This window comes from Mauremys reevesii, linkage group 2 (assembly GCF_016161935.1).
Source record: "Mauremys reevesii isolate NIE-2019 linkage group 2, ASM1616193v1, whole genome shotgun sequence".
Lineage (NCBI taxonomy): Eukaryota > Metazoa > Chordata > Testudines > Geoemydidae > Mauremys > Mauremys reevesii.
In genome coordinates, this window is record NC_052624.1 from 218,420,201 (window position 1) to 218,434,794 (window position 14,594).

Here is a 14,594-nt window from a genome sequence, read left to right on the forward strand (position 1 = left end):
TGGCCCTCGGCCAAAAAGTTTGCCTACCCCTGTCCTACACTGCTCTGTGGGGGAGATTTTCATGGGCACAGAGGGGAAGCAATCAAATCCCATTGAAAGGCAATGGAAGTTCAGGATTGTACTGCCCTTTGTGCCTATGAATCTCCCCCTGCAATCTACTTTGCTCTACTTTGACTCCATGTGGCCCTGTTTTGGTGAGTAGATTGAAATATCTTCCCCTCCTCATACTTCCATGGAAACACTGAACAACAGAGCATAAACATGATGAGCATAGATTGTACAGGACACACACTTAAAAGTACTGTGACTAAACCAGATTTTTAAATAGTTAGAAGTTTTATAACCCAAGAAACTGCCAGGCAGCAGGGGAATACAAGTCCACAGAGGGCTAATAGGATACAGAATATTTAATCTCTAGGGTACGGGTTTGAGTTCTGATCAGGCAAGCATTAACTAGAAATGGGTGGTTCTTAGACACAAAGGGGCAGGTTTGTTTGGAAAAATGTTGGCCAGATTTTTGTCCTGCAAACCCCAAATCAGAGGTTCCAGGTCCTATTTTATTTGAGCTTGAAGTCCCAGATTCTCTGGTATGGCCAAACTGTTCTCACCACAAGATGGAGGGAAAATAGCTTAAAGCTACTTTTGTGTCCCCCTTGAATCCTGGGATAGGTCTGGCCCCTGCTCTAACTTAAGAGAAAACTAATTTAACTCTAGGGATTGCCAGGGCTTTGGAAATCCAACCACAACCATATCCCCTTGCCCATGGTCACAAAGTATTGTAAAATTATAGGAGACCTAGAATTTCTCCCATCTGAGCAAAATTCTAATACAATACAATTTTGCACCAACTGACTATATCAAATAAAGTGTCATATCTAACTCCACCCATGCTTTTATATTGTGATAATACAACTGACTATCCTAAATAGTCTCATTCCTATACTTATTGTCATTTGTATGAAATGATCCTTGAGAACTTTCTTGAAGTCTGATTAGTTTATGAGTATAGGATCCGGGAGAACACTCACAATAAATCCTACAATCCTAAAGGACCATACATTGGAAGCTACATTTGCCCACAGTTTCTTTAGTCTATCATAAAAACACATTTCTGTTTCAAAGATATTCACAAACAAAATCAATATCCCAAGAGGGAAAGAACTCTTTTTTATTTTGTCAAGCCAGCTCAAAAACAAGGACAGCTTGGAAACAAAGATACAGTTCATCTTACTGGCAACTTCTTTGGATGGTTGAGTATCATAGAAAAGCAACTTTGTGAAGCAAGTGTGATTCATTTAGCTTTTGGAAATCCTTTTTTTTTTTTTAACATTTTCATTTCTGTAACTGATTTTACATTCTCTGTCTGAGCTGCTGCCCTAACTCCAAGCGAAAGGTTTTGCCAACACATGTACCTGCTCATCTGAGGGCAAACCAGCCTCAAACTGCAACATTTTCTGAAGCAAAAACAAGTACTACAGCTATCTCCTCAGTCATGCACAGGATGCACATTACACTTTAAACACCATGGGTCATGAGCTCTCTGTGCTCAAGTTATACCTGTATATAAGCTAAGAAAAAGAGCCCATACATTCATTCTGAAATGCATAATCTCTTCTCTGAAGATGTGCAATACCTACCCTCAGAATAAACTTTTAGTTATAGGTAAAGGGTGAAAGTCTGAAAACTGCTGCAAAAACAAATAAGGGAGTCAGGTGTGAGTAAGAAAATAATTCTATAACCTCCACACAAGATCATCAGAGTCCACTGACTCATTTTCATGTACGCCTTCTCTTCCTTTGACAGTGGTCTGACCTTTTCCTTTTAAAATACTGCAAAAAAACCCATTTGCTCCTGAAGCTCTTTAAAGATGTTTTATTTTTTTTTAAAAAAAAGTCTTACTTGTTTGAAGTTTGAAAACCAGCTCCCAGGGTGTGGTGTTACTTTGCAGAAGGGAAGTTTATTCTGACAAACTTTTGAAGAAGTCTGATCTAAAAACTCCCCCCCCCCACACACACACTTTTCCACAAACTTTGAAACCATATGATTAAGTTCATCCCCTACGGCAGCTTCTCCTTTTGTCTTGTGTGCTCATATTCAAAACTCTTTCACTCAAATGTACACAGATTTATTTATTGCATGCAGGTTACTTTGCATTTACTTCTTCTTTATGTAAGACTTGTTTCAAAGTATGAACAATGCTTTCTGTCATTTGCTAACATAGTTTTTGTTTTTCTTTTCTTAAACACAACATTTACCTTCTTTTGGAATAGAGCAATGTGCTTTCTCATCCTGGGGCCCAATACTGCAAACACTTATACACACAAATCCCTGGGGACTACATACATGAGACTTCCCACATGCATAGTTCACATATAGGTGTTTGTAGAATCAGGTCCTGTGAAAGCAGAAGTGGTTTCAGGAATGTTGGTTTTATTACTTAAAGTTAAAAATGCATGTATTTCTATCTTACCCACAATATTCCAGAATGAATGTACTATCATTTTAAGGACCACTTTTGGCACTATTTCCTTTACACTATATTAAATGTGGGATTTAAAGCACAAAAGTAATATATACTATCATATACAGCTAAATGGCAAACTATGATTCTGCAGTCATTATTTACAATGGCTCCTAAGACCCGTTAGTATTGCATTACCCTTAATTTTTAAAATGCTTTAGAATTTCATCTATAATAAAATTAATAAATAATAATAAATAATAATGGCAATAAACTGTTCACCTGCCATACAAATACTAGCTTTCTTTTTCTGGATAAATTATTAATCCTTCCCCCAAAATAAAATAGAAATAATCAATGTTTGTAACTTCTTCAGAATTTGCAACATTGTTTTGACCTCACCTTACCTTGTCACCTATCAAGTCTTTTGGCAATAACCACTTCAAGATTTCTACCTCTCCTTGAGTTTACACTTTCACCATGAGTTGGGTGTTTGTATGTTTGTGTGAGTGAGAGAGAACAATTCTTCTGTGTTTGAACCAGACTGTAAGTTCCTTGGAGCATGAAGCATGATATCTTATATCTGTCCAGCACACATCACACTGTCAGTATTCAGTAAATTGTAACACCTAGTCTATAATCTTCATGTAACTGGGAAAAAAAATGTTTGCACATCCTTAGCTCACATATCACTGCATATGATTCTCCACATGAGTCTTCAAAGTTATAAGACTTCAATAGATATCAAACCACTGCCTATCCTGGCTTAGTTAATATAATATTTCATAATTTCTTCCAAAATTGCTGCCAAAGACACTGATCAGTCACAAACATTTTTAATTATTCCTCAGCTAGGGTCTGATCCTCAGACCACTGACATCACCAGAAGTATTTTCACTCACTTCAATGGACTTTCCATCAGGCCCCTAATGAGGATATTACATATCTAAAAAACTTTCCCCTTTGCTATTTTTAAAAGAGAATGTAAACAAGTTTTGATATTTGGCCTAAACAAAGGTCATGTAAAACTTCCCTGTCTTTTCATAGACAGTGCTTATCAAGAAGACACTCAATTAAACTATTAATATGGCTTCCAAAGAATGCAAAAGGCCTAAGAAGAATTTAAGTAGTAATTTTGTATCCTTGAAACTGACAGACATGAGGATCAGAGACCTGCTGTCTATTGCATTTCAAATGTTACAAAACGTACTCCAGTTCCTGCCAGTTTGTTTCCACCGCTGGAAAATTAGTCACACTGGACTCAGTAATCAAGCTGACTATCATCCTTGAATATGTTGTGTATGCAGGTGATGTGAAGACAGCAGTAGTAATTGAAAAATGACTGATAAGGAATTTGGGGCAAGTCTGGTGAAACTAATAGGTGATTTAAAAGCTTGCTATGTATAATATATAAAGCTTTTTCTAGGGCTTCCTTACAAATAGAAAAGAGATGGAAAATATTCTTCAAATTCTAAAACCAGACTTGCAGATCAATTCACAATAGGAAATTCTAGTCCCAGCTGTGGTTTGGAAACTATTCTTTTACACCATATCACGTAAACAATGAGTGAAAAATCCTCTCACAGTTCCCCCTGTATTGAGGAACAGCTACAGGCAAGTGGCTACCAGTAACAAGAAGCCCCCAAAACAAAATATTTATTTGCTTATCTTAAACACAAGGTAACAGATGTTTTCACGAGAGGGCCAGGGTTAGTGTCTTTTCATAGAATTCCTGAAAATGCCATAAGAATATCCCACAAGCACAGCTCAAAAAAGAATATCACAAAATTCCTCAATCACTGTGGCAGCTGAAAGAAGTTTGATCTAAGAAACACAAAAATGGCAAACAAGTCCTTTAATCTAATGCTGTCTATTTTCCTCCCAGACATAAAAGTCCTTATTTAAATACCTACAGCAATAGAGGCTCAGTAATAACCATGAAGGCCAAACTAGTTTGAAGAACATTTATTCAGTGCAGCTGTGTTGCCAAATACACACATCCATTGGCAAACCTGGGGCATGGGGAGATTAAGGAAGCTTCCCAGCCTTGGGCATCCAAACTCCTTTAAAAATTAAAGGGAAAACTCTGCCCTGTGATGAGTGGGTGTGTTTTGGAGGCAGGGGATAAGAGGACACAGGGAGCACTTTGCATAATGAGTTTAGTGAAATCTTCATCATTCTGAAATTTGGAAAGCAGCCTTGACTCCAAATGAAACAATAAGAATAGAGTAGAAAATTTATCTTACAATAGCCAAAGCATCTACCTGTCACTGAATATTTGCATGAAGAGTTTTGCATTGGTGATGATTACAAATCCACTGTTGGCTTCCACAAAGCTTGTTCACTACTCCCTTTTGGCTGCCTGGTTAATGTCACAGGATTAATATTATGACCAAGGGATCACTATCTTCATAGTCAGTGGAAATAACTAAAATACCCTGTGAGTAATGCCACTAGGAATGATTGACTTTGGCAGGATCTTACATGAGGAAGTCATTGGTGAAAAGGAACTAACATGATCATGTCTCTGCTGACCAATAAACAAATTTTGTTCGGACTTAAAGTCTGTGTCCCCACTAGAGAAGGTCAATGGTGCTGCATACTGTGTGTAAATCAGCACAGAATTTGTCGCCAGAATAAACCCTTTGCAGTGATAAACAGAATCAAGATTAAAAAGGCCTTCATTGTGTAATGAACACAACAGCTGAGAACCAGTACACTATAAAATGATTAATTTAGGCAACAGTGAACAAAGGAGGATAAATTTAAACAAAAAGCCACAAAAACCTTACCTTTTAATCCTTAACAGGTGCTCAGAAGCTACTGTGATGGTGGCCACAGAGGTGAATAGATAGAAGGAAAGCAACTGAAACTATGGAAAAATATACAAAAGAGGAAGACCAAAGAGTGTTATAGAGAAGTAAAGAAAAGAAATGATTGCATAAAAGAATCATAGAATATCAGGGTTGGAAGGGACCTCAGGAGGTCATCTAGTCCAACCTGCTGCTCAAAGCAGGACCACTCTCCAGACATTTTTTTTACCCCAGTTCCCTAAATGGCCCCCTAAAGGATTGAACTCACAAGCCTGGGTTTAACAGGCCAATAGTCAAACCACTGAGCTATCCCAAGAAAGAGAAAAGATTGAGGATACATCTTAGTCTAAGGAAAGAAATGGAAAATGGGATGATAACCAAATGCAAGACAACCTAATTAAATACATTTATTACTTAAACATTTTTTCTGGCACTATATAAAAGTAATGAATGGATGGGTAGAAGAGCACTGTAAATATGGTCCTAGAGCTAGGCATGATAAATGGCAACATGCACTACATTATAGTTGTGCACATTTGTGCATGTAAGGGTAAAGTGCAAAGCTCAAGTACATGGTGCATTCAGATTAGAGATTTTTGATGACCACTATAAAAACCTATACATTCAACCTCATTTTCCCTGTGAATACCCACTATTAGAAAATTTAGAAAGACTTTTGTTTTCAAATGGTCAGACAAATGAAAAGTTTCTTTTAGTCTTCCATTCTCCCATGATATATACACATAACTCTCATTGTGGTGGTCTCAAAGATTTCTGTGAAAATGACTGCCAGCTTTTGAAATGTCTAAACTGTTATGGGAGTAGGAGAGAAAAGGAATCATAGAATCATAGAAATGTCGGAAGGGACCTCAGTAGGACATCTAGTCCATTCCCCTGCACTGAGGCAGAACTAAGTGTTATCTAGAACATCACTGACAGGTGTTTGTCTAACCTGCTCTTAAAAACCACCTGTAATGGGGATTCCAAAAACTCCCTAGGTAATTTGTTCCAGTGTTTAACCACCCTGACAAGTTAGAAAGTTTTTCCTAATGTCTAACCTAAATATTCCTTGCTGTATTTAAGCCCATTACTTCTTGTCCTGACATCAGTGTATAAGGAGAACAATGTATTGCCTATCCTTGGTGTATAAGGAGAACAATGTATAACAACCTTTAAGTACTTGAAGACTATCATGTCCCCCTCAGTCTTCTCTTTTCCAGACTAAACAAACCCAGATTTTTCAATCCTTCATCATAGGTCATGTTTTCTAAGACCTTTAATCATTTTTGTTGCTCTCCTCTGGATTTTCTACATTTTTATTCCTATTTCCCAGAGTGTAGTGCCCAAAACTGGACATAGTACTCCAGTTGAGGAGTGCTTATCAGTGCTGAGTAAAGCGGAATAATTACTTCTTGTGTCTTGTTTACAACACTCCTGCTAATACATACCAGAATGATGTTTGCTTTTTTTGGAACAGTGTTACACTGTTGACTCATATTTAGTTTGTGATCCACTATAAGCCCCTGGTCTTTTTCTGCAGTACTCCTTCCTAGGGAGTCATTTCCCATTTTGTATTTGTGCAATTTATTATTCTTCCCTAAGTATAATATTTTGCATTTGTCCTTATTGAATTTCATCCTATTTATTTCAGACCATTTTTCTAATTTGTGAAGATCATTTTGAATTCTAATCCTGATCTCCAAAGCAAATTCTCCCAGCTTGGTATCATACACTAACTTTATAAATGTACTCTCTATGCCATTATTTAAATCATTTATGAAGATACTGAACAGAACTGGACTCAGAACAGACCCCTGCATGACCCCACTCGATATGCCCTTCCAGCATGACTATGAACCATTGATAACTACTCGTACTTTCTGAATAGAGTTTTCCAACCAGTTGTGCACCCACCTTAGAGTAGGTTCATCTAGGCTATATTTCCCTACTTTGTTTATGAGAAGGTCATGTGAGATCGTATCAAAAGCTTTACTAAGGTTGAGATATATCACATCTACTGCTTCCCCCCCCATCCACAAGGCTTGTTACCCTATCAGAAAAGGATATTACATTGGTTTGACCTCCTTCCTAGCTTTGCTATGCATTGGGATCGTTTGCTTTTATGTCCTGAATAATGTCTCTCTAAAAACTGCCAACTCTCCTAAGATCTTTTTTCCATTAAACTTGCTTTCTACAGGATCTCATCTACCAATTCTATGAGTTTGCTAAAGTCTGTCCTCTTGAAGTCCATTGTCTTCATCCTACTGTTTTCCCCCTTCCATTTCTTGGAATTATGATCTCTATCATTTCACGATTACTTTCACCCAAGCTACATTCCACCTTCAAACTCTCAGTTCAATGTTTTAATCATCTCCTCTAGGCCTTCTCCATTCAGACCCCATTTCAGCATAAAAACATGGAAAGGCTGTTCTTTATACAGTAGTACTAGTATCATGAGATCTGGAGGTTTAATTCTGATCTCAAGAGTGAGTATGTAACAGTGGCACCATGCATCTGAAGAAGGGGGGTTTTTATCCACGAAAGCTTATGCCCAAATACATCTATTAGTCTTTAAGGTACCACCGGACTTCTTGTTGTTTTTGTGGATACAGACTACCATGGCTACCCTTATAATGGCACAATGTTACTCACCAGACCCGCTCCCTCTGTGTACTCAGAGTCATATCTGAGGACTTTAGTGACAACAAATATATATATATATATATATATATATATATATATATCATAACAAGGTTTTCAGCCTGAACTGGTAGTTGGATTTTCTCTTTAATAGACAGAACAAAGCTCCTAAATCAGAACATTTCTGAACATTGGGGTGTGGGAAGTCAAAATGCAGACTTAAATGTAGGTACTACCCAACTCTAGGTAGTAGCTGTTGCTAGCAAGATATAAAATGGTATCCCTGCCCAGTAAAGTGTGTATTTAACAGTTTTATAAAATCAAACTCTGGACCAATGTGTTGCAGAGTTGTTTATTAACATGGCTATTTTCTGTTAACACTGGGCAGGGAAAATAGTATAGCACCTACTAGCAAGGAGTCCTAAAATTCCACTGGAGGCTTTCACACTGTTTTTCTGCATATATATAAGCCAAAAGTACACAAATGAAAAGGGGCACCGGTCTATTTAAAAAAGTCTCTTTATTCTATACACCAGTAAGGTGAATTCCAGGAGAAGTGGCACCAGCATCTTTATTCTTCTCAACAGAAAGATGTTCACAGTCTGTTTCATACTGATGCCATGCCCACACACTTATATCCTCACTAAATCTACAGACAATGTGATAAAACAACAAAGAGAAATGCCAGGTTGTTGGTTTTTTTCATTAGAGCTTGTAAACAGCAGCTGTGTATGCAAAACTAGCAAAAATGGCGAGCCCCCGGGGTTTGCATACAGGAACAAATAAAAGTATTTTTCAAGAACAGGTACTTTGTTTACAAGGGGTTGTGTGAAATGATATCTCGAAGAAAAAAATTCAGAACTTTTAAAATAAAGCTTACACTCTCCAAAGAGTATAAATGTGTTTATGCTATGTTATTAACTCCTTGATCCCTCCAGGCACAACACTTTTGATGCAAAGCGCTAATACATTATGTGCTCTGAAGTGGTTATCAGTAAGGCTATCATTTTGTCTCAGAGGTCACGGAAGTCATGGAACCTGTGACTTCCATTGAGCTCTGTGACATTTTCTATCCTGGAGCTGGAGCTCCCAGCCAGCCCCGCCCCAATAGATCCCAGCCCCTGCCCTGGCGAAGGGACCCTGCAGCTGCCCAGCCGCCGCAGGGGGCAGGAGACCCCCCACAACTGCCCAGCTGCAGCAGACAGTGGGGACTCCCAGAAGCTGCCCAGCCACAGCGGGAGGCCGGAGGACCCTGCAGCTGCCCAGCCCCACTGGCAGGGGGACCCCAGGGCTCCCACACAGTGCAGCAGTGGGGGACTCAGGAGCCCCAGCAGCAGTCGATGCTGAACCCGCCTACCTCTTTTGTCAGGGATATTTTTGGTGAAAGTCAGGGACAGGTCACGGGCTGACTGTGACTTTTCCTAAAAATATCCGTGACAAAAAACTTAGCCATAGTTATCAGATCATGTGTGAGTTCAAAAACCACAAGTATCAGCGGCATTAAATGAAAATACAGCCCATTCACCATACCACATAACAGCAAAAGCTAAAATGTGACCCAAATCCTGACCTCTTTTCTGATCCCATTTCTTTTTTGTCTTTTATTTTCTTTTAAGAAATGTAGATAAATGTAGATATGTAGTTTCGCGCTCCAGACTACCTTTACTGAGAAGCTACTTGATATCAGGGTGTTGTCACATATTGAAACAGTCTCTTTTTAAAGCTGATAGTACAGTGATTTCAAAGCCTAGGGGAGAATGAGTTAGCAGGGCATGTTTGAGATCTTCTGGCAATTCCTGGAAAACACCGATGAACATACTATTTATAGACTTATATAGGCTGTTCATATATAACATTTGCTTGATTTCTTTTCTCCTTTTTCTTATTACTGAAAGAATCCATTCTGAATGTGGCGATCATGTGGTTCATTTATTGAGTATGCCCCTCTTGATGATTGAGTATTGAGTATGCCCAAAAACTTCAAAAGAGGAATAATTAGCAAGAGCACATGATTAAAAAAAACAAAAACGAAAAACACTTCCTAGCTTGCATCACTAAAACTGACCTTAGAATAAAACTGAAAGAAATTTACAAATTTAACTAGCTTTTCATTTTTTATTTACTTTATTTACTTACCAAGGGCTGTGGTGGATTCTCCATCGTAAGTCAATTGGATTTTTTTTTTTTAAATCTGCTCTAGGAATTACTTTGGGGGAATTCCTCTGGCCTGTGTTACACAGGAGGTCAGACTAGATGATCATAGTGGTCCCTTCTGGCCTTGGAATCAATGAATCTATTCACTCAATTGTGCAATGGCCACCTGGGTGAACTTAGGGTTGCCAATCCTCCAGGATTGTTTTGGAGTCTCCAGGAATTAAAGATGAATCTTTAATTAAAGACTCATGTCATGTGCTGAAACCTCCAGGAATACATCCAACCCAAATTGGCAACCCTAGAACACGTACATGCATGTGTAATACCACTGATGTCCCTGGTATTACCTCCATGAGTAAATCCTCAACGTAAGTAAGGATTGCACAATGTAGCTCCTTTTGTATTTCCCTCAATTTGGGCAAAAATGGAGATTTTTCTCAGTTTAGATTAGTCAGTGTCACCTTTTATCCCAGTCAGCCTCTAGCCAATTTCATTTTGTGTGCTCATGTTCTAATATCAGACTTTGAGGTGCAAATAACCCAATTAATATTTATGCTTTAAACAAAACAATCATCCCCTCTTTCACTTTGAATTCAATAACTGATGTGTTTTTCAGTATTTATCAACCCCTGCTAAACTAAACTGAAAAATCAAACTCCCAAAAGTCATGAGATTGAACCCAAAACCATGATATTAAAAAAACAAAAATTAGAATGTGCTTAATTTGTCTTCTGGTTTTTGAACTTCCCTTGCCCACTGCCAGTGCATGTGTCAGAATTATGATGCCGACAAATTTTGCAAATATCTAGTACTCAAGACCATTTGATCCCTGCTGCAGGAGTCCTGTTAGAGGATACAATCAAGATCAGTGCCCCATTGAGCTAGCCACAGCACAACACAAAGCAAGAGACAGTCCCTGTCCTTAAGAGCTTACAACCCTGTGCAGACCATGGTGGTGAGTTTGTAACGTCAGAGCTGGAACTGAGACTCACCATGGTCATGTCACATAGGGGCTGTCAAACATCCATTAGATGGAAACAAATTGGAGAAACATAAAGGTAAAATAGCAATGTCCTGATGCACCCAGTCCCCCATACGGAGAGTGTTACACTTACTGCTTACACTACACCCTTGAGAATGAAACTTGCTTTCTGGAAATGAAAATTTGTTAAATCAAGGTCTGACCTTTCTGGAGTTTACACAGTCTGGGTCTTCCAGCCTCTAGACACAGAGACCCAGTCACCTCACACATTGCCCTCTATCTCAAACACATACTCACAGTCTGCCCTGCCTAGTTCTTACAGTTCTGTACCATTAACCAAATACAAATCATAAAAAAGCAACAGTACAACAAATATTAGAACAAGATCCAACTTCACTTCTAAATACAATGTTTTGCAATATAAAAGTCATCCCAACAATTACTCCAGTGACCTCACAATATATTTTATGCATAAACTTACTTTTTTTTCAGCCTGTCATCAGCAGAATTTGGACCCAACCCTTCAGATGCACAGCACTAACTTTTTCAACTTCAGTTTTAGGATTAAGTGCTAGGGGAAAGCATACTGTTATTGTCTATATGGACTAGCCCATACAGGCAGACAACACACACATTACCAGTTGCGGGGTTACACAATCATTTGTGAGACAGCAGTGGATTTTGGTTTCTATTCCTGGCTCTAAGAGCAGATTGTAGTCTATGGGTTATAGATAGCCTAACTGTAGCAACACCCATGTTTGGGTCATTTGTGGCAACTGATCCAAGGATTTCTGGATATAAAAACACAAGTCTCTCCCACTTGTGCTAAACGACCAGATCTCACAGCACAGATATAGTAGCAGAGGCACAAACCTCTTTGGGTATGTCTATGGTGCAATCACAGGGTGTGATTACAGCTGGAGAAGATGCACCCAAGCTAGCTTTATTCTATCTAGCTCAAGTACTGGAGCAGTGAGGCTGCCGCAGCATAGGATTATTGCTTGCGGAGCCAGCCCATACTGAAGCTCATGCTGCTGTGGCTTCGCGACTCCAATACCGGGAGTAGTTAGAATAAAGCTAGCTTGGGTGTGTCTAATGGAGCAGTAATCATCCCCAGTGATTGCAGTATAGACATTCTCTACATGTGATCTGGCTGCTAAGGGATGACACTGAACCTCACTGTGTTCATGTGGGTTACACAAGAAGCAAATTTTATAGTTCTAATCCTGTAAACAAAAAAATGAAGGAGTGCAGGCTCAGATGGTTTGGTCATGTAAAGTGTAGTCCTGACAACTACATGAGTAAGAGAGTCCAACACATCAATTCTGGAGGAAAAAGACAGATGGGCCAACCCAAGGAGAAGTGGTGGGAGGTCACAAAGGAAGATATGTTAGCATGTGGTGTGATAGAGAATCTGACATTGAACAGAGAACTTGGGAGTGGAAGGACTCAGAGGTGACCCTATTTAACGGGATTCAAAGGAGGAGGAAGAGGGAAGGAATTCTGCCCTCTCTCCCCCCAGCTCTGACATTCCTTTTCAAAATGGTTATTCCCAACCATGGGAGTTCTGCTGTCCAGGAAACCACTGAACAGTAGGAAAAATGCCCTGTCAAGTTGGTAGAGCCCTGGAATAAGTTGCCTGGGGAGGTTGTGTAATCTCCATCATTGGAGATTTTTAAGAGCAGCTTAGACAAACATCTGTCATGGATGGTCTAGATCAGCGGTTTTCAACCTACTGCAGTGGGTGGCATGTGGCCCAATTAGCACACAGCTGTGGCCCAGCTGAGTGCTAAAAAAAATTTCATAATTTGCCGCTCTGGGCTGGCAGGGGGTGGGGCTGGCTGAGTGGGAGACCATGTTTAGAAGCCTGCTGGAGCACTCCTGCCAGCAGGAGGCTGGTGAGTGCCACAGGGGGTCAGGGTGTAGGCGAGTGGATCTCTGGCAGGTTTGGTGGGGGACTCTGGGAAGTGAAGGGAGAGGGGCACTGGGAACTAGGGGTCAGGTTTTAGGTGCGGCTCTGCTCCTGGCCTGGTGCCGGGGGTCCTGGCGGCCTGCCCAGCGTGGCAGGGTCCAGGTCCCAGCTGCTGCCCCGCGGGGTCCGGCTGCTGGCTGTCCGGCCCTGGGCGGCAGAGTCCCAGGGTCCCAGTTTCCTGGCCCCAGGGTCTGAGTTGTCAACCTGCAGCCTGCAGACCACAATGGTAAATAGGTTGAGACTTTCTGGTCTAGATAATACTTAGTCCTGCCATGAGTGCAGGGGATTGGACTAGAAAAGCTCTTGAGGTCCTTTCCAGTCCTACGATTCTATGATGTACTTACTTAAAGACATTCATTTGTTGCCTCCCGTGAGACAGATTCCTCTCTCTCTGCCCCATCTCTGTGGGGATTGAGATTTGGGGTCCCCTGAACAACTACACAGTATCTTGAGAGAATGTTCCTTTTTAAACCTTCCAGGTATTTTTTTTAAAATCTCCTGTGTTCATGAGCATTTCCTTGCTTATTATCCCTGAACAACTAGAGCTGGGTGAATATTTGATATTTCAGCTGTCCCAGCACACACCTCCTCCAGCCCTTCAATAATCAGAAACAATATTCAGTTCTGTTCCAAAAAATGTCTGAATTTTTCAGCAAATCAGATTCAGACCAGCAAACGGTGTGTGCATGTGTCCCTTTATAACCTTTAGTCCAGTGGATAGGCTGGCACTTACCTAGAATGTTGGAGACCCAGGTTTGAATAGTCACTCTGGAGCAGGGACATGAGCTCAAATCTCCCCCTCTCCCAGCTGAGCATCCTAACCAACAGGCTACGGGTTATTCCATCATGGATCAGTCTCAATCTCTCCTGCTGTTTCACTTGTATAAACGCTTAAAATGTTCAGTTAAAGGGACAAATTTAGACGCGGCATTTCAGCAACTTTCCCTAGGTCTGAATTTGTGCCACAGATTTGTGTGTAACTGATATTTTTGATATGAGGGCTAAAATGGAACAGAACAATACAATTGTGACAAGAATACAAAAATTACCATAGGATGATATTTAGGTCGTATAGTGTTCAGCCGATATAGTGCATTTTATCTTCATTCATTACAGCATAAATCACTGCATTTACTGAATGACATCCTGTGGTTTTAAAACAGTTATGGGACTACCATATCATTAGAGCAGTAATGCTTGACAAATTAAATATGTATTAAACAAACCCTTAGGAGAAGAAAAAAGGGATGTATCCAATGTTAAAAAAAAAACATATTTAGCAACTGACTGTATGTAAAATTGTTCCTTAGGGCTTGTCTATACAAACAATTAGTTTGCAGGAAGCTATGGTGTGACCCCCGCACTAACCGGTTGTTGGACTAACTGTCTGTGTGGACTCCACTGAAGCACATTAACAAGTCATTAATGCACTTTGACCTATTCCTCTTTGAAATGGGTCTAGATCAAAGCTCATTAACAAGCTGCTAATTCATATCAGCAGGGTCCACACGAACAGCCAGTCCGCAGCAGGCTATTGTGGGGTAGAACTTGTGTAGACAAGTTCTTAGCTGA

At 39.9% G+C, this 14,594-nt stretch overlaps 1 protein-coding gene across 1 annotated transcript in view; it reads right to left on the bottom strand.

Moving 5' to 3' along the window:
- Window positions 1–4,783, bottom strand: part of ST18 (ST18 C2H2C-type zinc finger transcription factor) — a 240,991-nt gene extending 236,208 nt beyond the window's left edge. Inside the window, exon 1 of the mRNA XM_039527204.1 lies at window positions 4,726–4,783. Within this exon, the coding sequence (XP_039383138.1) occupies window positions 4,726–4,759 (34 nt within the window). The 5' untranslated portion in view covers window positions 4,760–4,783. The remainder of the gene's footprint in view (window positions 1–4,725) is intronic.
- Between the last annotated feature and the right edge of the window lie 9,811 nt (window positions 4,784–14,594).